The sequence below is a fragment of the Mauremys reevesii genome, linkage group 2 (assembly GCF_016161935.1).
Source record: "Mauremys reevesii isolate NIE-2019 linkage group 2, ASM1616193v1, whole genome shotgun sequence".
Classification (NCBI taxonomy): Eukaryota; Metazoa; Chordata; order Testudines; family Geoemydidae; genus Mauremys; species Mauremys reevesii.
In genome coordinates, this window is record NC_052624.1 from 249,930,112 (window position 1) to 249,952,988 (window position 22,877).

At 44.3% G+C, this 22,877-nt stretch overlaps 1 protein-coding gene and 1 long non-coding RNA gene across 15 annotated transcripts in view; one reads left to right on the forward strand and one right to left on the reverse strand.

Moving 5' to 3' along the window:
- Window positions 1–917: 917 nt before the first annotated feature.
- On the forward strand, window positions 918–21,064 carry LOC120399510. 4 transcript variants are annotated; one of them, XR_005595202.1, is made up of 5 exons: window positions 918–1,009; window positions 4,280–4,331; window positions 5,082–5,158; window positions 17,919–18,011; window positions 20,766–21,064. It is a non-coding gene; the product is annotated as an uncharacterized LOC120399510 (long non-coding RNA). The 4 variants fall into 4 exon arrangements; XR_005595203.1 differs by lacking the exon at window positions 5,082–5,158; XR_005595205.1 differs by lacking the exon at window positions 4,280–4,331.
- The window catches only part of RGS22 (regulator of G protein signaling 22), a 112,563-nt gene continuing 96,708 nt past the window's right edge, over window positions 7,023–22,877 (reverse strand). For 6 of the 11 annotated variants that reach the window (XM_039527816.1, XM_039527822.1, XM_039527817.1 and 3 more), the window contains 5 exons: window positions 18,424–18,603; window positions 16,723–16,884; window positions 11,542–11,640; window positions 9,936–10,038; window positions 8,862–9,188 (listed from right to left, as the gene is read on the reverse strand). In XM_039527816.1, the coding sequence (XP_039383750.1) occupies window positions 9,019–9,188; window positions 9,936–10,038; window positions 11,542–11,640; window positions 16,723–16,884; window positions 18,424–18,603 (714 nt within the window). In that variant the 3' untranslated portion in view covers window positions 8,862–9,018. Of the gene's footprint in view, window positions 7,135–8,860; window positions 9,189–9,935; window positions 10,039–11,541; window positions 11,641–16,722; window positions 16,885–18,423; window positions 18,604–22,877 lie in introns of those variants that run through there. The other 5 variants (XM_039527821.1, XM_039527819.1, XM_039527818.1 and 2 more) reach the window with 4 other exon arrangements.

The following is a 22,877-nucleotide window of genomic DNA, read 5'->3' on the forward strand; positions in this document are numbered from 1 at the left end:
TGAATTTCCCTGATCCTGGGAGTGTTCTGAATCAGGTCATTAGAGATAGGTGCGAATGGTGAGCTCAGATCCAAACCCAGACACAGATCTGAGATTTTGGTGCAGACCCATCTCTAAAAATATTTACAGAACCTACCAGAACCACCAATAGTCTGCAGACACTTTGATCACAAAGTGTAAAAGCTCTAACTAACCTTTCTTAGCTATAGTCTAAAATGATTTACAGTTGTTAACTGAGAGCACTGAAATCAAAAGGTGAAAAAAAATATTGACCAATGACCTATATAGCAGAGCAATTTTAAACCCTTTGGTCAAGTTCATCTTGGTGTAACTCCACTGGCTTCCATATATTTACAGCAGGGCTGAATTACGTCATATTATTTAATATTGGATACAAAAATTATTTCAGGAGTTTTATTAATTATGGGGTGAAATCTTGAAGCACTTACTCTGGTTTCAAACAATTTTTACCCAAGCAAAACATCCATTGCAATCAATAGTTTGAATAAAAACAAAGGGCTAGATTGTGTCTGTCCTTCTAAAGGTTGCAAGTGGGAAGGGCACCAAGGGCCTTTCTCTTGCCTTGCACCGCTGTGTGCACTAGCTGTTATGGTTGTATAAGGATGAGGGTTTGTAGCTGATAGCCTCCATTTTGGCAGGCAGGGTTCTGGACTGCAGGAAGCTGAGGGCTGCAGTCAACACTAGCTTCTGATTTCAAAATTTGATAGTTAAATACAAGTTCTCCATGCCTTAATTAGAACAACACAACCCCCAGCACAAGGACTATAAGACTACTCCCAGCTAGTAGCCTCTCAAGCATGGCTACTAGAATTGATGCGAGGGGAGGGGGCATGTGGGGTCACATGTCCCCCCAGATTGTTTGGTCACATGGTGCAGATGCCCCTCCCCCTCTGTGGAGCAGCTGAGCCGGCAGGGCAGGGCAAGGAATAGCTGGGAGGTGCTCAGAGGCGCTGCTGCTTTAACTATGCTGGGAGAGGCAGAGGAACAGGTGGGAGCTGCACAAAGGGGTGGCTGCTTTCCTGGGGGGGGAAGGGCTGCTGGGAGGGTGCTTTCTGGAAGGGGAAGGGCTGCTTGGAGGGTGGGGTATGTGATTCTAGTTCAGGGGTGGGCAAACGTTTTGGCCCAAGGGCCACATTTGGTATGAAAATTGTATGGCAAGCCATGAATGCTCACAAAATTGAGGGTTGGGGTGTAGGAGGGGGTGAGGGCTATGGCTGGCGGTGCGGGCTCTGGGTTGGGGCCAGAAATGAGGATTTCAGGGTGTGGGAGGGGGCTCTGGGCTGGGGGTTAGGGTGTGGGGGGGAGGGGAGAGGGCTCTGGGGGTGGGGCTGGGACAGAGGGGTTTGGAGGGTGGGAAGGGGATCAGGGCTGGAGAAGGGGGTTTGGGTGCAGGAGGTGGTCAGGGGTACAGGCTCCGGGCGGTGCTTACCACAAGCAGCTCCCAGAAGCAGCGGCACGTCCCTTCTCCGGCTCCTATGCAGAGCCACAGCTAGGCAACTCTGCGTGCTGCCCTGTCTGCAGGTGCTGCCCCTGCAGCTCCCATTGGCCACAGGTCCCAGATAATGAGAGCTGTGGAGGCAGCATTTGGGGTGGGGGCAGTGTGTGGAGTGCCCTGGCTGCCCCTACATGTAGGAGCCGAAGGGGGAACATGCCGCTGCTTCTGGGAGCTGCACGGAGCGGGGCAAGCCCCCAACCCTGCTCCCTGGCTAGAGTGCTGGAGTGGGGCAAGCCCTGGATCCCGCTGCCCGTCGGGAGCTTGAGTGCCAGATTAAAATGACTGGAGGGCCGGATGCGGCCCCCAGGCCATACGTTGCCCACCCCTGGGGTTGTGCCCCCCCCATTGTCAGCAGGCATGTATCATCTATGAATGATGGCCACCCCCAAAGGGATCAGAATGTAGAAAAGGTAATGGCCAGCAGCTCTGGCTGGATACATTAGAAAGATCATTCTGCCCCCCTTTAAAGGGTGGTGCAGCGGCCAATCCTGCCTGCATATCAGGGAGCTAATATGGATCTATGCCTTACCATCACAATGGAGGCCTATGTATTTCAGCTGTAGCAACTTGCTTGTAACTTATTGTGAGGAGCATGGGTTGCAGGAGAGAAGAGATTAGGTGAAGCAACAAGAAGTCAGTCTGTGTGCACATGGCTGGAATGCTAGCTGCAGTTATGACATTTCTGTTAATTCTGTAAATAATCCTATTAATAAAGAGTCAGTTGAGCTTTAGAAATAGAGAGTTCTCTCCTGTTATTAATCAGCATATGGTATATGAAACATCAGCCATTCATCACACAGTTGTATGGCTTGTGTCATACATTGGCAGGTTTGCAGGCTGAGAGATATGTATAGGGCCTGATCCTGAAGAAGGGGCAACAGATTCTTCCTAAAAGTGTGGGGGAGGATGATGCCCCCCCCACTGTGGCCCTGCTCCCACGTCCTCTTCCCCCCAACACCCCCACCCCCCCGCCAAGCCGGAAGTCAGAGCTAGGTCTGGGACCCCAGGCAGGTGAAGGATCTGCAGTTACCTATAGCTGCCTGTGCAGCAGTTACTCTAACCCGGCTCCAGCTCCAGCTTCCTGCCTGGCCTGGGGGTGAGGCCTCGGGGGCCAAAGAGACACAGCCAGGCATGTTAAGAGCCGCCCGGACAGCTGTGGGGAGCCGTGGGCCCTCTCTCTGCCCTGGGTGGGAGGCCCAGGAGATGTGGATGAGGGCCAGAGGCTGCTCTTGGGCTCACTCCACCCCAGACAGGTGGAGGGGCCACAGCAGCCCAGGCCACCAGGCTGGGCTTCAGCTTCTGGCCTGGCCAGGAAGCAGGGTATCAAGGGGAGGAGGAGGGTCTCCAGGGGAGGAAGAGGGGCTGGTGAAAAGTGGACAGGCCAGGCCCATCCGCTTTCAAAAGTGGGAGGGCTTTGCCCCCACTCCATTCTGATGCCGCTGTCCTGAAATCCTTATTCAGTCAAAACTTCTTTTGAAATCAAGGGGAGTTTTGAATGAATAATTTCATGGCTGGGCTTTTAAAAATAAACTGTCCACTCTAGGCAAAGAATACAAATGTTTTTCTTAAAAAATGCCAGATTTGATGAGAGAAATGTGAAGTAATACTGTAAAGGTACTTAGTATTAATACCTATATATTCAAAACGGCAATTAAAAAAATTCCAAACAGTTTCAATATATTTAGGCTTGGAAGGATTAATTTTTTACTGGTAAATGTCAGTGAACATTGATTACGCCCACAAATGTAAGAAAACATATTTCCATCAATAATAACTGAAATTTACAGATAGACACAGAAAAATGCTGCTTGAGAACTTATTAGAGTTTGATTTAAGGAAAATTTTGCCACGTTATGTTTACAATTTGTGTTTTAACAGCTCTGAAGCTTAAAGTTTTTGAATCTGTGTCTACTGCCATTAAATAATAATTGCCTGACCCACCCATCCCAAAATTTCCCACAGCTGTGAAAATTTCAGTTGATAAACATTGGAAAAAATGCTTATTGATATTATCCTTCAAAATGATAAAAAAATAAAAATCAAATTCTGCTAAGCCTAAATATATTGTATCCCATGGCACTAAATAAAAAAAGGATATGTTCAAAGAAGTGTAATTAGACTCTGTGTTTTGATCATCTCTAGAGCAGAATAATCACCAATCAGGTTGTAATGGTTTCTGATATTGCATCTTGTCAAATAACAGGAGTGTTTTCCTCAAGCTGTAGCAACAAACTCCATACAAAACTCTTGTTCTGATAGAAACCTACAGTTTTCTAAAAGGCACATCTGATCGAAGCCAAGGTACCCATGGTTGAAGCTAATGGAAATGAAGTGTGGTTTGACAAAAGGGAGAGATCTTAAACATACATAATGCACCTTTTTGACTTCTTTAAAAAAATATTGACTGCATGTAGAGCTGAAGAAAAGTGCTGGATCAGCAGCCCTAGCGCTGATTTATGCATCGAACAGGGAAAGCCAAAGGCAGTGCTGACATTCCTATTTGTAGAGTGATCTAGAGCAGTGGTTCTCAAACTAGGGCCGCCTCTTGTTCAGGGCAAGCACCTGGCGGGCCAGGCCAGTTTGTTTACCTGCCGTGTCCACAGGTTTGGCTGATCGGCTCCCACTGGCTGCAGTTCGCCTCTCCAAGCCAATAGGGGCTGCAGGAAGGGCGGTGGTATTTGGTGGTTTTAATAACACATGAGCCTCATCAGATGCGTACTCAACAGGAAACTGGCTACATGAGATTTTTTTTATATAACATAGAAATTCAAATGTGAAATGGACTGAGGAACAGCAGAGAGACAAGGTGGGCGAGGTAAGATCTTTTATAGGACCAACTTCTGTTGGTGAGAGAGACACGCTTTTGAGCCACACAGAGCTTTTCTTCATGTCTGGGAAAGGTACTCCAAGTGTCCCAGCTAAAGGCAAGGTGGAACAGATTATTTAGCATAAGTAGTTAGTACATATTGTAAGTGACCATTCAAGGTAGAATGACTCATTAACTCCTCTGAGTCATAGGACAAAAAGTGGGGGTTAGTGGTTACAGATTGTTGTAATAAGCCATAAATTCAGTGTCTCTGTTCCGGCCATGATTTTAGTGTCTAGCAGAATTATGAATTTAAGCTCCCAGGCTCATCATTTGAAAGTGTCATGCAGGTTTCTTTTGAGGATGACTGATAGGTCAGATATAGAGTGATTGCCGTGTGACACTCTCTGGGGGAACTTTGGGTTCATAAAGCAATGAATGGATTGTACCAGCCTTGCAAAATTCTAATCACTCACTGAGAGAAGTATTTTTTTTAAATAGGCAAGTAAGGTAATTTTTTTCATCGTCATCATTGTCATGGTAATGGGTGGGAGAGTAGTTTTTGTGCGTGGGCTGGTAAATGTTCGTGACAATATTGCAAGGCTGGAATACATTCATGTGGAGTTTTATCATCTGTGACATATATCTGGATAATAGGCTTCATTTAATAAGTAATCCAAGTATGACTCAAGTAAAAAGCTACTAATGAAAGATAAACATTGTCTTCATGCTATTTAACTGTTTCAAAATACCATGTAGGCGAGAATACAACAAATGAGAAACAGATCATCAGTCTGCAACATTTCATAGCATGCCACACACTTCCCAGAATACAGGTAGAGTCACTCACTGATTTTTAGACTAAGACATGCCACTACCTTGGCGGCATGGCACAACTCTCCTTTGCCTTTCACTTTAATGAGAGGTAGGCCACATGCCCCTGCATGTGCTCTGCTAGCTGCAAACTGTTGCAAGGAGTGCTGTTCAGGCATACAAATGCAGAAATAATAGAACCAAAAGTCTATCTGAACTTTAGGAAGTTTTGTGTATACGTGATGGGTGGGCCTGAAACCACGAAAGTGAGGTTGTTCTCTCTTTGCCCTCAGCCCTGCAGAAGCCCTTCCATAGGAGCTCCATATGGTTCCAGCTCCCTGAGCTTAAGAAAGAAAAAGGAGCTCCAGATTTTTCCCCTCTCCCCCCCGCAGCCCACATGCTGCATTAATTTCCCACAGCCTATCTTGCCCCACTCCAGCACTGTGGAATGAATCCTTTATGGGGAGGGCCTCTAGGAATAGCAGAGGGCAAGGATGTTCTTGGTAGGCTGGCTACACGGGAGTACAGTGGATAGTCTGGTCTCTGGCAGATCCCTGAGATTCACATGGATCCTTGCCTTCTTCCACTGGGCGTGGGGAGAGAAAAACCCCATTCTATAATTGGAATAATTCCTAGGAATCGCCACAAACTGGAACTCAGTGAATTTCTTTTCCCATACCTGGGTTATGCCCATGTACAGCAGAAGCCACTAACTTTGTGGCTTGCAATCATATTGACTGAACAACAGGGCTAGGGTTTGGTTTTGACAGCTCTAAATCTCATGAATCATTGTCAGTCAATGGAAGTTGCATGCGAATATATAAAGGCAGAATCAGGGTCATAATACACAAAGCCACGCTGCTTGACAATTATAGAATCAAAGACAGAGGGATCCTTTAGCACAGGGGTGGGCAAACTTTTTGGCTTGAGGGCCACACTGGGGTTGCGAAACTGTATGGAGGGCCGGGTAGGGAAGGCTGTGCCTCCCCAAACAGCCTGGCTCCCGCCCCCATCCAACCTCTCCCACTTCTCACCTCCGACTGCCCCCCTCAGAACCCCTGACCCATCCAACCCCCCTGCTCCTTGTCCCCTAACTGCCCCCTCCCGGGACCAGGCCCGCCCAGAGGATTCAGGGGGCCTGGGGCAATGCGGGGGAGCTGCGGCGCTTGTACTCACCTGGCGGCGGTCCGGGTCTTTGGTGGCATTTCAGCGGCGGGGGGCCCTTCAGTCTCTCCACGTCTTCAGCAGCACTGAAGGACCCCTGCCGTCGAAGACCTGGACCGCCGCCAGGCCAGGGCTCGTGGGGACCTCTGCCCCATCCAACCGCCCCCTACTCCCTGTCTCCTGACTGCCCCCCAGGACCCCCGCCCCTTATCCAACAGCCCCGGCCCCCTTACCATGCTGCTCAGAGCAGCATGTTTGGCAGCCGCGCTGCCCAGCTGGAGCCAGACACACTGCCGCGCTGCTCGGCAGGAGCGCGCAACCCCGCCGCCCAGAGCACTGTCCACATGGTGGCGTGGCTGCGGGGGAGCTCAAGGGCTGGGCAGACAGTCCCATGGGCCGGATGTGGCCCACGGGCTGTAGCTTGCCCACCTCTGCTTTAGCAAATGCATTGGGCTGTATTTAAGATGGTGTAGCACTTATTCACTAGCTCAGGCACTGAAGAAGCTGAATCCAATTGTAAGATCTTTGGGGCAGAAACCACATCTACCTGTGTGTTTATATGTGTGATTGTACCTAATCCTGATGGCAGCCTCTTGGCAGCATCCAGCGGAAATAAGAACAACATTATATTGCTATTGAGTATGTTGGAGGACTTTCCTCTGTTATCTTGATTCTAGCATCTGTTGGCTTTTAAATATCCCAACTGATTATCTGTGCTCTGAAAATATGAGTGCAAAACTAACCACACATTATTTATTTTGACTGCTAGCTTGTCCCAAGGCCGCCATAATTCATTATCTCAGCGTTCTGTTCTTCATTTAGGTTTTAAATCCTCCTGCAAAGGGTAATAGAATACCATTAGCAAGGCAGAAGCCATGGGAAAGGGATGGAACTTGCAATCACCAAGGTATCAAGAGGCTTTAGTTCATATCTAGGCAGTAATGAGATGTGCTGCTGTTTGGTAATACAGGAAGGAGAGGAGCAGTGCTAAGAGTGAGCTGTGTTCCTGTGTCACAGGCAGTCACAAAAGGAGGCAGTCACATCACAATCAGAGTCTCATGGCCATCCTAAGGCAGCCAAAACCCTGGGTTGTTTGTGGGGAAAAGGAAGGGATGGAAAAGGAGATGGAGTACTAAGGAAGTTAGTGGGGCAACAGAAGTTAGCAAGGAAATGGGATGGGATGAGAGGAAGAGAGGAAAGGGGACTGATAATGAGGGACTGAAGGTGTCGGAGTGATTTAGAGAGCATAAAGGAGGGGTTGAACAGGCCGAAAAACCATGGGAAAGAAAGAAAGAATTTGAAACAGAGATGAAGAAAATCTAGCCTGTTGCATATTGCTCCTTCTGCTGGTCACAGACAAAAGGTACTGCCTCAAGAAGGGCCCATCCAGGCAGTAGCAATAGGGAAGGGTCGAGTCCACCTTGCCTAAAGTAGGAAAATTAAAATAAAGCAATAAAAGATTAAGGGAAAACTGAGGGCTTGGGTTTACAGTTACCGGGGGATTGATATGTGGTGATTGATGCATCGGCGGTCGATTTAGCGGGTCTAGTGAAGACCCGCTAAATCGACCGCAAATTACTCTCCCGTCAACTTCTGTACTTCACCTGAATGGAAGTACAAGGGGAGTCGATGGGAGAGTGTCTCCCGCCGACATAGCGTAGTGTGGACCCTGCGATAAGTAGATCTAAGTACGTCGACTTCAGCTACGTTATTCACGTAGCTGAAGTCAGGGGCGGCTCTAGCAATTTGGCCGCCCCAAACAGTCATGCGTGCGGGAGGTGCACCGGAGCCGGGGGACCAGCGGACCTCCCGCAGGCATGACTGCGGAGGATCCGCTGGTCCAGCGGCTCCAGTGGACCTCCCGCAGCTGCGGAGGGTTCGCTGGTCTGGCGGCTCCAGTAGAGTATCCGCAGTCATGCCTGCGGGAGGTCCACCCGAGCCGTGGGACCAGCGCACCCTCCGCTGGCATGCCTGCGGGAGGTCCGCTGTCCCGCGGCTCCGGTGGACCTCCCACAGGCATGACTGCGGAAGGTCCGCCGGACCCGCCTGCCGCCCTCCAGGGAAAATGCCGCCCCACGTGCGCGCTTGGCGCGCTGGGGTCTGGAGCCGGCCCTGGCTGAAGTTGCGTAACTTAGATCAGTCTCCCCCTGTAGTGTAAACAAGGCCTGCGAGGGAATGGAGGCATGTTTCCTTAGACATTATAGTACTTCTAGACTTCATCAATTTAAAAAAAATTCAAGAGAGGCACTGTAGGTTCAGCCTAGCATGAAGGAACCCAGGGGACTCTTAACCTGGGGATTCAAATTGTAGCAAAATCTGTTTTTTTCCTTTGACATCTCTTTCATTCTCTCTCCTCTACCCTTTTTTATTCTGTTTCAGCTGCAGTGGCGGAGGCCTGGTCTACAGTTGCAGGGAGGGGAGGGGGTCGATCTAAGTTACACAACTTCAGCTACATGAATAACATAGCTGAAGTTGACGTACTTAGACTGACTTACCGTGGTGTCTTCACTGCGGTGAGTTGACTGCTGCCGCTCCCCTGCACCTCTCGCGGTAGTGGAGTACAGGAGTTGACAGGAGAGCACTCAAGGATTGCGATAAATCGACCCCCACTGGCTTGATCGCTGCCCGCCGATCCGGCGGGTAGTGCAGACATGCCCAGAGTTAGTCTCTAGCTAGCTCTGAGTCATAATCTGAGAATTTCAGAATCCAAGGATGTAATTCAACTATGAATACCAAACAGAAGCAAATTATTAACTATTTGGGACTCACTTCCCACATCTTTGGGAAGATTGGACTGTTTCTCCCAAATCAGACTAGTGTTTGATGAAGTGATGGATTTCTCTGGATTTGCAGTGACGTCTGGCTTCAAATAGGTCGTGGATGAGAAACCTGTATAAAGAAAGCAATTTGAAATTAAGGGAAACTGTGCTTTTGCTTAGGAGAAGTGCCTATTTTATGGTCAGATACAATCTCCAAAAAATGAATGGAACACCACAGTTGATTGTATAGTTTTGGGGCATGGACTATGAGGACATTAAATTAAATGCAGATATGAGCTGCTGCACCTCCCAGTACCTTCATGGAGAGAACACTGACAGTGTAATAGAATGTTTATTCTTATTTTGTCCACATAAAGTTCAAGTGGCTGTAGTGCAAGGAACTGGGGAGGTAAAATGCAGCCTACAGCACAGAGCTGAAATGCACGGCTGCAGAGTACTCCCCCTTGGGAGTGCACTGGCTGAAACACTGTGCATTCTCCTCTGTGCTACACGTGCCTAGGGTGACCAGATGTCCTGATTTTATAGGGACAGTTGTGATATTTGTTTTGTTTTTTTTAATATGGCTCCTATTACCACCCACCCCCGTCACTATTTTTCACACTTGCTATATGGTCACACTACATGTGCACTGCAGTGGTAACACTGGATCTCATGGCCGCTCCCAACACCACCCTTGTCACTGAGCTATATGGGTGTGAACAGCCACTCCACAGCAGACAGGGTAGTGGAGGTGAGGACCACCCACACAGCCCTAAAGCAGAGCAAATGAGGAGAGCCTCATGCTGTGTGACTTTCACCGTATAATGTTTAGTAGTCAGAACACTGTCCTCCTAAACCACAGAACATGATTAATAACCTGTAGAAAATAATGATGTCCTTTTCTCCAGATCATCTTGTATTTTAAGGAGTACTCTCTCCTGCTCGAGGGCTTCTATGTACTTGGAATAAGACCAGGAAACCTGCAAGAACCATTTTCAAACATCAGCCTCTGTACCATGTGACTGGTAGTTGATGGTCTATTTCAGCAGCAGGAGGGCTTTTTTATGTTAATACAATACCAGCTTTATCAAAGCTGAAGAAGTTATCGAAAGGGGAGTTGTGCCATTAAATACTGAAATTGTGAAACAATTCACTAGCAAGAAGTGAATCTCAATGCATTGGGAAGTGCAATACAGAAAAGTCTGACAGATTGGATGCTTATCCTAATTTATTCAGCTCTCCATTTTCTTTTACTCTTCCCTTCTCTATGTCACATTTTTCTTCCTTTCCTCTTCCTAAAACATTACAGAATCTTACTCCTGCCAAAATTTCATTCTTTTTGTTCCTTTGAATACCCAAAAGTGCCCACTCCCTCTGACCCACCATGAGCCTCCTCTCTACCTGCCAGCTACCCGACCCAGATCCCATCAGGTCATATGAAATCTCCCAATTCTTCCTGCCCACACTTGGCAGCACCTTTCTACGACATGGTAGCTTCTCTCCTGCAGTAAGGAAAAAATGCTGCTCTTTAAATTTTAATGTACCCAGTCAGGTTCAAAGTAAGCTTTAGGCCGCTTACCCAAACGTTATGAGACTGTACCTCTGTTTGGTTTAAGGCATAGCCCTAGTCAGGAGTGTTCTGTATCAGCCTTTTTTCCTGAAACATTGAAAGTCTGAGGCCAATTTTAGATTTGGTGGTTCAGTCTGAGGAACTTTAATTCACTTCCTACAGTAGCATAGGATTTGAAGAGAAGCAGGTTCAGCAGAGATTACCAGACACCTAGAAATTCTGAAGCCGCTCCACCCTAGCCTGTCTGTGTAGGATAGCATCCTGGCTTCAGAATCAGCCAGTCGAGACTTTTCCAGCAGTAAAGCAAAGGTAAAAGGCCTGTTTGAGTGAGAGGACTGTGGGAGGGGGGGGGGGGGAGAGTGTGCTTATCCAAACTTCACTGAACCTAAAAACATGGTTTGGATTTTGGTTGGTTTGAGATTTTGGATGACATACAAACTGGTCTATATTCCAAACTATATTCCACCCATCCATTTTACACTATAAACCATCGCTTAGTGTTCAGAAGTTGCTGTGCTCATTCCTTCCGTTATTTTAAAGAAAAAAAATTACTATTCCCCTGGCATTATAGACCCCCAATCTTCAGGAAAGCTCTGATATGAATCTGAAACTCCATTGCCTTGGTCTTATCTCAAGTGTAAATCAGTGCTACCCTCACTTATAAACTCAAAAGGCCTCAAGTTGTTAGAAATACTCCCCAGCATCTAAAAATGAAAGAACCTCAGAAGAGGCAGAGCAGGCTTTTAACCTGAAAAGTTAATGTGTCGAGAATGAGCAGTTCTCTAAGAACCCTGCAACAGAGGCATTAGTAGCCAATCCTCCACCTTTGCTTTACATCAGCACCTTGCCTTACTTCTCTTCATTGATGTAGGTGGGGGTGTGGATATCTGTAGCAAGATATTTTATTACTCACCTGTCGTCCATATCCAGTTACAGATGAAGGTGTTCCTCTACCCATACTGGTGTCATCCACAGAAATACTTTCTGATAAGCTGACAACTTTTTTCACTTGCTGTTACCAATAGAAACAATTCTTTGATTAGTTGCAAATAATTGAGTTGGGGTGAAGAATAAGGTCAGAGAAGATGGTATTGTTGCATTTCAGCTGACCCACATGCAATATCACATAGCACTCCAAGCATATTTTGTACAGAGCTTTCTAATGGCCAGTTTTGTAGTTTATCATTCTTGCATACTAATAAGATTTGGGGTTTTATAGGTGTTTCTTTGCCCAATTCAATGTTTCCACCGCTCTAAATTTCTACCAACCATTTTCATTGTGAACAGTTCCCATCCACCCTCTTGGACCCTAAATGGCACAATGAACCAGCAATGGAACACATTTTTATCAGGCTTGTCTACACAATCATTTAATTTGCAGCCCACTGGGATGTGAAACTACCCTGCTGTGGACTAACTGTCTGTGTGGACCCTGCTAATGCACATTAACAGTTTGTTAATGCACTTTGATCTAGTCCTCTTTGAAATAGGAGTAGATCAAAGCTCATTAACAAATGGTTAATGTATGTCAGCAGAGTTCAGTGGACGGTTAGTTCACAGCAGGATAGAGCAGAGTAGATTTTCACCCCAACTTGCCACAAACTAAATGTTTGTGTAGACAAACTCATATAATCTAGATTTTTAAGGCCAGAAGGGACTGTTGTGATGATCTAGTCTGACCACGTGCATAAACAGGCCACAAGACTTCCCTGAATAATTCCTGCTTTAAGTCCAATAGCTCTGGGTGAACTAGAGCAGATTCTTTAGAAAAACATCCAATCTCAATTTAAACATTTTCAGTGATGGAGAATCTACCACAACCCTTGGTAAATTCTTCTAGTGGTTAATTGCTCTCACTGTGAATGTTATTTTGATGTCATAATAATGCTTTGTGTTTGAACCTTCCGTCTGAGGAACTCAAAGTCCTTTACAAACATTGATTAATTAACCCTCACAACAACCCTGTGAGGCAGGTGTTACTCCCATTTTGCAGATGGCACAACTGAGCAAGAGAGGTTAAATGGCTTGCCCATGGTCACACAGTGGAGATGATAGAGCTGGCAAAAGAACCAAGATCTTCCCATTCCCTGCCACAGAAGAGCATCTTTCTTCTATACTTCCCTCATTCTCCTCACCCTCCGACTGACCAGAGCTCCTGAAACACTGTCCAAGGGGGTCCTCAGCTGCCCCTCCAGCATGAATTTTATCTTCCATCCCAAAACAGGCCCTCTGACCCCTCAAACTCTCCATTGATAGGACAGAGACACAGTACAACCTTGAGTACACATTTCATACTTACTATTCTTTAAACTGGGAATGGGGGATTTGTGTGAGTTTTTGGATGATGTCATCTCATGCTGTGCTAGATCATGACACAATTCTTCATAGCATCACATCACCCCCAACAAATATGCTTGGTGATGTCAAATGAATAAAAGCTTGAAGAAAATTTGAAAAGTGCTTCTGCTTTCATAGTTTATCTTTAATGCAGGAAAATGTAAGTCAATAGAGAAGCCTGTTCAGGCAGGAGAGACAAGAGCTTGGGAGAAGAATCACAAGCCTCGCAGCTGAAGCAGGAGTTTGGCAAATACAGACATTACTTAGCCAACAGAGGACACTGGTTCAATAGCAGAAATCCCTCAAGGCCCTGCTAATTGTTGGCAGTGTTGGAGGAAATTCAGGACTAATTTTTAGACTCTGCACCATGCTAGTCTAACCCACTAATGACTGTATGTTGCACTGGCACAAAGCAGTACCACTTGGTCAACAAGTCAACCCACTGTAGGATTTTAAAGTAGAAATTGGTTAAACATTAGCAATCCATTCACGTAATAGATCTTCTCTGCCTCTAACCTTGGAATTTCTGTTTTCTAAATTTCTTGGCATTTTCAGAATATTTTATTTATCTTCCTCCCCTAATTGTCCTAACATACCGTAAAATCCTGGAAATTAAAGCTAAGTCATTTTCCTATCTACCAAAGAACTGCAAGGTTTTATAAAATGGTGACTGACTAACATATATCTTCCAAGAAACTGCTTCTAAAAATAGTTAAAGCTTTATGGTCTAAAATTTAAAGATCCTGTTTCTGCTAGACACTGAGCACCGTCAACTTCCATGGATAAGAGAAGCTTAGCGCTTAGCAGGATCTAGCCCCAATTGTTTAGTAACCTACATTTGTGCCATGAGGCTAAAGAGAAGAAGGAAAAGTCAAACCCAGGCATGGGGGATTGTCCTCTCTTGGTGGAGGGGGAGGGAAGGATGAGCACAGATTTAAAACTAATTGCAACTTTTCAGTCAGGCTCTGGGTGTTTTTCTGGTTAAGATTTCAAAAACTCTTTTTGTAAGTGAAGTGTAACTGCTTATGCAGAAATATTGGCATAAGAGCAATTTATAGAGTGACTAATGCAAATAGGAATAAGGAATGTAGCATGTACAGCCTAATGCCTTACCCAGGAGCAAATCCATAGCTCAAAGCCCAGGATTAATTGCTGGCTTTGGCCACCGGCCGATGTGCAGAAAGGGAGGAGGTAAAGCAGCCTCCCTCAAGCTTGCAACCTTCACAACAACTACTTCACCCAATAGCTGAAATATTGGCATGTGAGTGAATCCTCTGGCCCTGCTATGGCCTGCCTTCACCCCACACCCACACTACCCTGCACATCAGCACCCAGTGACTATGCATAGAGCTGGACTCTGAACTGGACACAGATAATGCAACCCAAGTATAGCTCCCCTGTGTCCAGCCCCTCTACATTGGATTCACTGCCACAGGGCCATCAACAGCCATAGATGAAGGAGCTGGATTTGCCCCTACTGCTGAATGGCACATACACAGAATATTAAAATATTCACATAATGTAAAGAAAAGATTTTGCACAGGCATCAACTTTTCCTTGCTCCATAACAATCTCCTCTTCTACACAGGACTTTCTTTGTGCTATATAAGGGCTAGGGAGTTTCAGCTTTGTTGCTCCAAACTCCATCCAAACAATAGTCTTTAAAAAAAAAAAAAAAAAGAGAGAAATTAGAGAGAAGGAAAAGTCTGTTTTTACTGAGGTGAAGACACAAACATGCACTACCCATAAATGTTGCACTCTTTATTCATGCCCATGCTCTGGTATTTCAGTAGGGAGGCGGTGTTCTCTGGAGGAATGAGTGCGAGTTGGGGGTTTCAGTCTTGGCTTGACACTGATAGCTGTGTGGCCTTGGGAAAGTCACAGCATCTCTCTGTGTCTCTGTTTCCCCCTCTATAAAGGGGATAATAATAGTTACATGATCTCCCAGGTTGTTGTGAGGATTTATTAGTTAATGTCTCTACCTATCTAGATACTCATATAGTTCATATCACTACAGTATCTGAGCACCTGTTGGTACGGTACTCCCAACCTGAAGCAAATACTCACCAGCAACCGCACACCATACAACATAAACACTAACCCAGAAACCTATCCTTGCAACAAAGCCCGATGCCAGCTCTGTCCACATATCCATTCAAGTGACACCATCATAGAACCTAATCACATCAGACACGCCATCAGGGGCTCGTACACCTGCACATCTACCAACGTGATATATGCCATCATGTGCCAGCAATGCCCCTCTGCCATGTACATTGGCCAAACCGGACAGTCTCTACGCAAAAGAATAAATGGACACAAATCTGACATCAGGAATCATAACATTCAAAAACCAGTGGGAGAACACTTCAACCTCTCTAACCACTCAGTGACAGACTTGAAGGTGGCAATTTTGCAACAAAAAAACTTCAAAAACAGACTCCAAAGAGAAACTGCTGAACTTGAATTAATATGCAAACTAGATACTATTAACTGTGGCCTAAACAAAGACTGGGAATGGTTGGGTCATTACACCAATTGAATCTATTTCCCTATGTTAAGTTCTCCTCACACCTTCTATGGGCCATCTTAATTAACACTTCAAAAAGTTTTTTTCCTCCTGCTAACGATAGCTCATCTCAATTGATTAGACTTTGCCTGTTGGTATGCATACTTCCACCTTTTCATGTTCTCTGTATGTATAAATATCCCCTGTCTGTGTGTTCCATTCTATGCATCCGAAGAAGTGAGGTGTAGCTCACGAAAGCTCATGCTTAAATAAATTTGTTAGTCTTTAAGGTGCCACAAGTACTCCTGGTTTTTTTTGTGAATATGTACAGTGCTATATAAATGCTAATTAGAAGTCTTGCAGGTGTAATAGCTTATTTGCTCTGAAAGGGACACACACAGATCACATTTGGCCCAACATTCAGATTTTGTAAACGCAACCTTTCATCAAACAAAATATCAACAGAAACTTTTCCATATTTTAAAAAACAAAATTTCAAGAGAAACAGCTTCACAAACATTCCCCTGTAGTAGCTGCATCCCAAACACAGCCTACTTCTACTAGTGCATTAGCAACTAACAACTCAGATTAGAAACTGCTCACTAACAAAAGTCAAAGTGAGTAGCCTAATAATTTCATTGTCAGTGCTGAGGGAAATGCAAAAAATAAACAGAGGATAAAGAGTGAATCCTGCATCAGCGTTTCAAAATCTTTGTTTGAATAACCTAAAGTGTTTTTTATTACACATGCAAGGAAACATGTTGATTTTAAATATAATTTGTGACCTGATAGTAAACAGCTAAACATGGTCTACTGACAATGCCAGCATGTTCTAGTGCAATTCCATGTGCAATTGTCAGTTTTACACATGCAGCACATGCAGATCTGTTTGAAAATTTAAGCCCTTCATGTTTTTACTTTCTCCCTCACCACAAGAGATGAACAGAAATATATTTCCACCCTATTTAAAATGAGAGGGAGGATAAATGCCCCAATCCTGCAAACATTTACCCAGGGGCTTATCTTTAAGCACACAATTTAAGCATATGCGTGAGTGTTTGCAGATTGGAGCCTAATTCTCCAAGGACTGAATTGTACCTGAAGCTTGTATTCTAACAAAAGACATTTAGGGCCTGATTCGAAGCCAACTGAAGTCAATGGGAGTCTTCTCATGGCCCATAGGGGGAATATTTGAATGTTTTACTCTTGTTTGCTGAAAAATGTGTTTATGGTATTTCAGCTTCTCACCTTTACAAGTGCGAGTCTTTCCTCTGTTGTTTTTCTTTTAAATTTTTGTCTCTTCTTTTCCTTTTTTCTCTCCAAAGTAGGCAAAATTTTCTCATCTGCCAAATTGCTTCGAAATTCACAAAATTTTGGCCAAAATTTAAACAGAAGAGCAAAAATAGTCATCTGAGCAGAAAGAAAAGGAAGTGTAACATGACTATGTTAAGAAAACAGAGTGTACTGTAAAAAGTAAATGTAGTTTACCATAACAATGCAATAACTATTCCTTTTTAGTACACAGCACGTTTCCTCCCACGTATTGTCTCCTGACATTTCAGTCCAGCTTTGCTCTGCACATGCTTCTCATCAGTATGTTTGTTACTGGTGAGAAATATTCCTAAAACACAGTTAAAAGGCACTCTTTTTTTATATTTCCCTAAACAATTGTTTGCATTAATGAAAACATCCATCATTTTTTACAAGTATTCTTTATAAAGTATTCACCACTTGGATTGCTTTTTATACCACTCTTCTGCTTAAGTATTCCAAATATTCTGTTCATCAGGGAGACAGCTTTGGTTTTTTTCCCTCCTTAAGAGGAAGGAATTTTTTTTTGTTGCCTCTGGAAAAGCTCTTAAACCACATTAGAGATCTATGAGTAAATCTTGGATAATTTTTAAATGATATAATCTCTCATGGGGTCTTTTTTGAACGGGAATAAGAAAAACAATAAAAAAAGCAATCAGAAAGCAATGCATTCTACTAACACATTGTACAAGGCATGATATTGCTGAAAGTCCTGTATTGTCACTTGACTTTAGTGGGAGTTGAGGGCGCTCACCACGTCACAAAATTGGGGCCAATGTGCTTAATAGTGATATTTGATAAGAATGTCAGTCTTATCGTTGTGCCAAATTCTTCCATTAGTCCAACGCTGTATTTCTGGAGTTTGCTGTATTCTATACAAGTTGGGTCCTTAAATCAGCATCTTCCCTTATCTTATGATCTGTATGAATCCTCCTGTCTTCCAAAGCATTCACCTCATGATCTGAATGTTTTGTGGATTTGCATTAATAGATCTTCAAAAAAGGGGTGGGACAATTTGGTGGGAAGAGGGGGAAGACACAGCTACATGTTTTTGAGGAACAGAAGTATAAAAGGTAGTGACCATAGAAGGTAAAAAGTGTGGGTTTACAAATGACTTTATTTGGTTTGTGCAGCAGAATGAGCAGAGAGAAAAAAAACCTGTTCACAGCCTGTTCCTATTACACAGACCTTATGAAGAAAAGGAAAAAGAAAAGGCAGCATTTTCAGTAAGTTATAAGCTGCTTTTGTGTTTTGCTAATGTCTACAACATTTTTTATATCTATTTAAGTGGTTCCTCAAACTACAAAATTTGGTCACTACAGTTTAACTATTCACATCAAGCAACTCAGGAAAATGGAGTAGTAGGTCTAAAGCAAGAACTCCTAATGCAGGGCTGATCACCCCTTCCCATGGTAAAACCAGCTGAAAAAGATCATACAGTGTATTGGCAATTAATAATATTCAGAGGTCTCTCCCACATCTTAATCCCTTAATTTTCCGGATAATAATTAGTATAATAGGTGCAACTTTGTGCCCACAATGGTTTATGGGACCAAAATTGTGCCCATAATAACAGAGACCAGAAAATCAGGTACAATATCTCTAACCAAATCTCCGCACCCATCCCCATCATCTTACCTGCGCCTCTCTAAATACATATGGCCCTAGTTCTCTCCTGTGCTCGATAATCTTCTGAGCTTGCTCTTGTGGGATGTCAATTTGCAGAGCTGGTGGGATGGTGGAATTAATAAAGCAGTTGATGATAGCTGTGATCTTATTCTGAATAGTGGCATCATCACAGTGAGAATGGCACAAATCCTGAACAGTGGAAAATGCAGCATACAGTGAATATATTACTCATCAGTAACTAGCCATTCAGTCCTTTACAAAAGCTAAGCGATCTGACTAACATCAGTTATATGCAAATAATTATGACACACAGTGGTGGAAGTAGATTTTAACTCTTACCAGTATGGCGACTCATGGGAGGGACACAAAGTGGGGCACCAGCTAAAGGGGGGCACGTGACCCCTCCCACAACCCTCCATGTGACCCCTCCCCGCCCTGCTCCCAGCCCCCACACTGTCCCTGTCTCCTCCCCATCCCACATTACCTGGGAGGAGCGCTCTGTCCTCCCACTACACTGGCTCCCCCTGTCATTCGGTTGCTCTTCCTGGCAGCCAGGCCCCAGAGCCACTCCTGGATGCTGCCTGGTGCAGCACAGCAACTGCCTGGGAGAGTGCCTGGCTCTCCCAGGCAGCTGCTGCGCTGCACTGGGCAGTGTCCCAGGCAGCATGGCTGGAAGAGGAGAGGCGCTGGCCTTCTGGCTCTTGCCCTGCCCCTTCCTCTCTCCCGCCCCAGGCTGGCGGGGGTACTTGAGCCTGGGGAGGTCACTTGACCCTTTGTGCCCCTCCCACCAGTCACCTGCACCTCACAAAAAATGTTCTGTGACTAGAGCCCTGCATGGATACAAATTCATACTCGCAGATGTGGATAGAAATCGGTATCTGCTGAACTGTGCGGCTCTCCCAGGAACGACAGTGACAAAAGGAGCAGAACATGGGGCCACCGGGTGGCCGCACGCCGGCAGCTCCTACAGTTCAGCTGTATCGCCCCCATCCCCGTCCCCATCCCTGTTCTCCAGCAGCGCTGTACAGACCCCAGAAAGGAGATGCAGCTGCGTGGAAGACCTTGGGGTGGGGGTGGAGCTGAGGACGGTTCTGCTCCTTTCGCCACTGTGGTTCCTGGGAGAGCCCTGCAGTGTTCAGATACCGAATGTGTCTTTCTGGTATGGTGTATCGGCAATAAATGTCTTAATGGTACAGTGTACCTGACCGTATCGGCTTACTTGCACCAATGATCACACACACACACACACACACACACACACACACACCCCTCCTTAACTAAGATGCAACAGAATTCTTGCATTGACTTTCTTAACAACAAATGACACCAAAAAAGGAAAAAAGGCCAATGACACACTGGGTTGCATTCATAGTCATGGAGCAGATGTGATAGTACCTCTATGTGCTTCTGGGGAGGCTGTGCACTTGATATTCTAGGTTCAATGTGAGCATGTTATTGACAAAAGTAAGGCAGTTCCAAACACAAATGAAGGTGTGAGAAGGAACAATTTAGGCTACCAGTGAAACCTTCCTGATATTGAGATCTACTGGATTGTGTTATAGTTTCCCAAAGCCCCATGGCTTGTGATTATTAAAAGTAGAGTGGACACAGCACTAAAACATGGACAACAGGAATTCACTTGCAAGGGTCTCATTCCTATAATCCTATAACTCTGATAAAACCCGTGACTGAAAGCAAGTGCTGTGTAGTCAAGCTCTGATGAAGTGCAGTGGCAGCATTAACCTATGAGAAAATGTTGTGAAGAACTGTTATCAAATCCTTTGATATGTAGTTTCCTTCTATGCAGAAATCCTAACTTTCCATTGTATTATATGTTTATCACAGTTCCTTAAATATCTCTATTAAGATACAGTGAGCACGCTAGAGAACCTGTGGGAGCAGATCTGATTGAGCTCAAGAATTTGGGTTAACTTTTGATAGAAGAAATTGTGTTGCAACTTGATCTTTAATCTGAAAGGAAATTAAACCCTATGGTTTTTAAAAGATATTTCATAATTCAGAAAACTGTTTTGGTTTTATTATTAATACTTTTTTAAGGGTGTGAAGGGAAAAATGATAAAAATTACAATGAGAAAAGATGAACACATGTTTGAAAGGACAATAGAAAACCATATTCAGCATATCATAAAATAATATTATGCCTTTTCTTATTAATTTAGGATGTAAAAAAATTAAAATAAATCATAGAGGAAAGAGGAACAAGCCATAGGATATAAGAGGAAAGATGAGAGGCAGAACATAGTGTAGCAGACAGAAAAAAAAAATCCTACACTCTAATATTTATCCATATTTGTTTTAAAAGTCATTTCTTCTTATTTATTATCTTTCAGTTGCCCAAAAATGTCCTACCAATCTGCCAGGTGGTAAGGAGCACTGCAGACGTCAACTCCCACAGGGAGTTCTGTTTGAAAACCAATGGCACAATATGATTCAGACACTGCAGGCAGGCACTATGCAAAGTTCTGCACACAGCTTTTTGGCAATGGTCCTATGGTACATCCTGACCTGCAACACGCCTGCTCGTCTAGTCCTTGGCATCTATGAAGAGCAGCAGCTGCCAACCCTGCCAAATTGTGTACATGTATAATTATGGTCAGATTGTACTTTTCCTTGTTAGATAGGAAAACAAATAAAATTAACATAAATGGAGGGTAAAACAATGGCTTTTTCTTCATAGAATATGTCCACAAAGAAAACACTTCGAATTGGAGACCACTTTTCTCCATAATGTAGCTTGGGAGAACCACAAACCAACAGAAACCTCAGACATTTGTGTGTGGGTTTTGGCCTCCCAGCTACTCCCAGTTCTGGAGTAACAAGTGAATCACCATCTCATAGCCTTAGCTAGAGTCTCGGTTCTGCTGTGCCTTCTGAACCGGCTGGCTTAGGGAAGCAATTAGGGTTCAGTAATTTCAAAGCCTGATGAGCCAGCTTTGCTTTTCTATGGTGGCAGCGTTATTCATGTGCTAACTTGTATTTATGATGGCTAAGCAGGTGGCCAGCAGTGATTATTGGTATCATTAGTATCTCATTTATTTATAACTATTATTTATTTTTTAAATAAAACCTTGAAACATGCAAATTATCTCATAGCTTGCCCAAGCAACCACATATTTTTACACTATTATCCTCATTCTCCCTCCTGCCAGCCCTTCTGTTTGTTTGTTACTCCTACTTGGAACTGTCTTTAGTGTGTGTGTTCATACAGTGCCTGGCACAATTGGGCCCCAATCCTGACTGATGTCTCCAGTGGTTACTGCAATATGGTATGAATGATAAATAATAATAATCATTGATCATATTAACTGATCACAGTAGCCTTCCCCCCCTCTCTGCAGCCTGTATGTAGGGGCCAGGGGTTGTCATAGTCATAAGAAAGGCCATATTGGGTCAGACCAAAGGTCCTTCTAGCCCAGCATCCTGTTTTCTGACCAGTGGCTAATGCCAGGTGCCCCAGAGGGAATGAACAGAACAGGTAATCACCAAGTGATCCATCCCCTGTCACCCATTCCCAGCTTCTGTTAAACAGAAGCTAGAGATACCATCCCTGCCCATCCTGGCTAATAGTCACTGGTGGACCTATCCTCTATGAACTTATCTAGTTCTTTTTTGAACCCTGTTATAGTCTTGGCCTTCACAACATCCTCTAGCAAACAGTTCCACAGATTGACTGTACTTGTGTGAAGAAATACTTCCTTTTGTTTGTTTTAAACCTGCTGCCTATTAATTTTATTTGGTAACCCCCTAGTTATTGTGTTATGAGGAGTAAATAAAACCTCCTTATTTTCTCTCTCCACACCATTCATGATTTTATAGACCTCTATCATATCCCCCCTTAGTCATCTCTTTTCCAAGCTGAAAAGTCCCAGTCTTATTAATCTTTCCTCATACAGAAGCTGTTCTATACCCCTAATCATTTTTGTTGCCCTTTTCTGAACCTTTTCCAATTCCAGTATGTCTTTTTTGAGATGGGGTGACCACATCTGCATGCAAGATGTGAGTGAACCATGGATTTATATAGAGGCAATATGATATTTTCTGTCTTATTATCTATCCCTTTCTTGATGATTCCCAACATTCTGTTTGCTTTTTTGACTACCACTGCACACTGAGTGAATGTTTTCAGAGAACTATCCACAATGACTCCAAGATCTCTTTCTTGACTGGGAACAGCTAATTTAGCCCCCATAATTTTATATGTATAGTTGGGATTATGTTTTCCAATGTGCATTACTTTGCATTTATCAACATTGAATTTCATCTGCTATTTTGTTGCCCAGTCACCCAGTTTCGTGAGATCCCTTTGTAGCTCTCCACAGTCTGCTTTGGACTTCACTATCTTGAGTAGTTTTGTATCATCTGCAAATTTTGCTGCCTCACGGTTTACCCCTTTTTCCAGATCACTTATGAATATGTTGAATAGGACTGGTCCCGGTACAGAC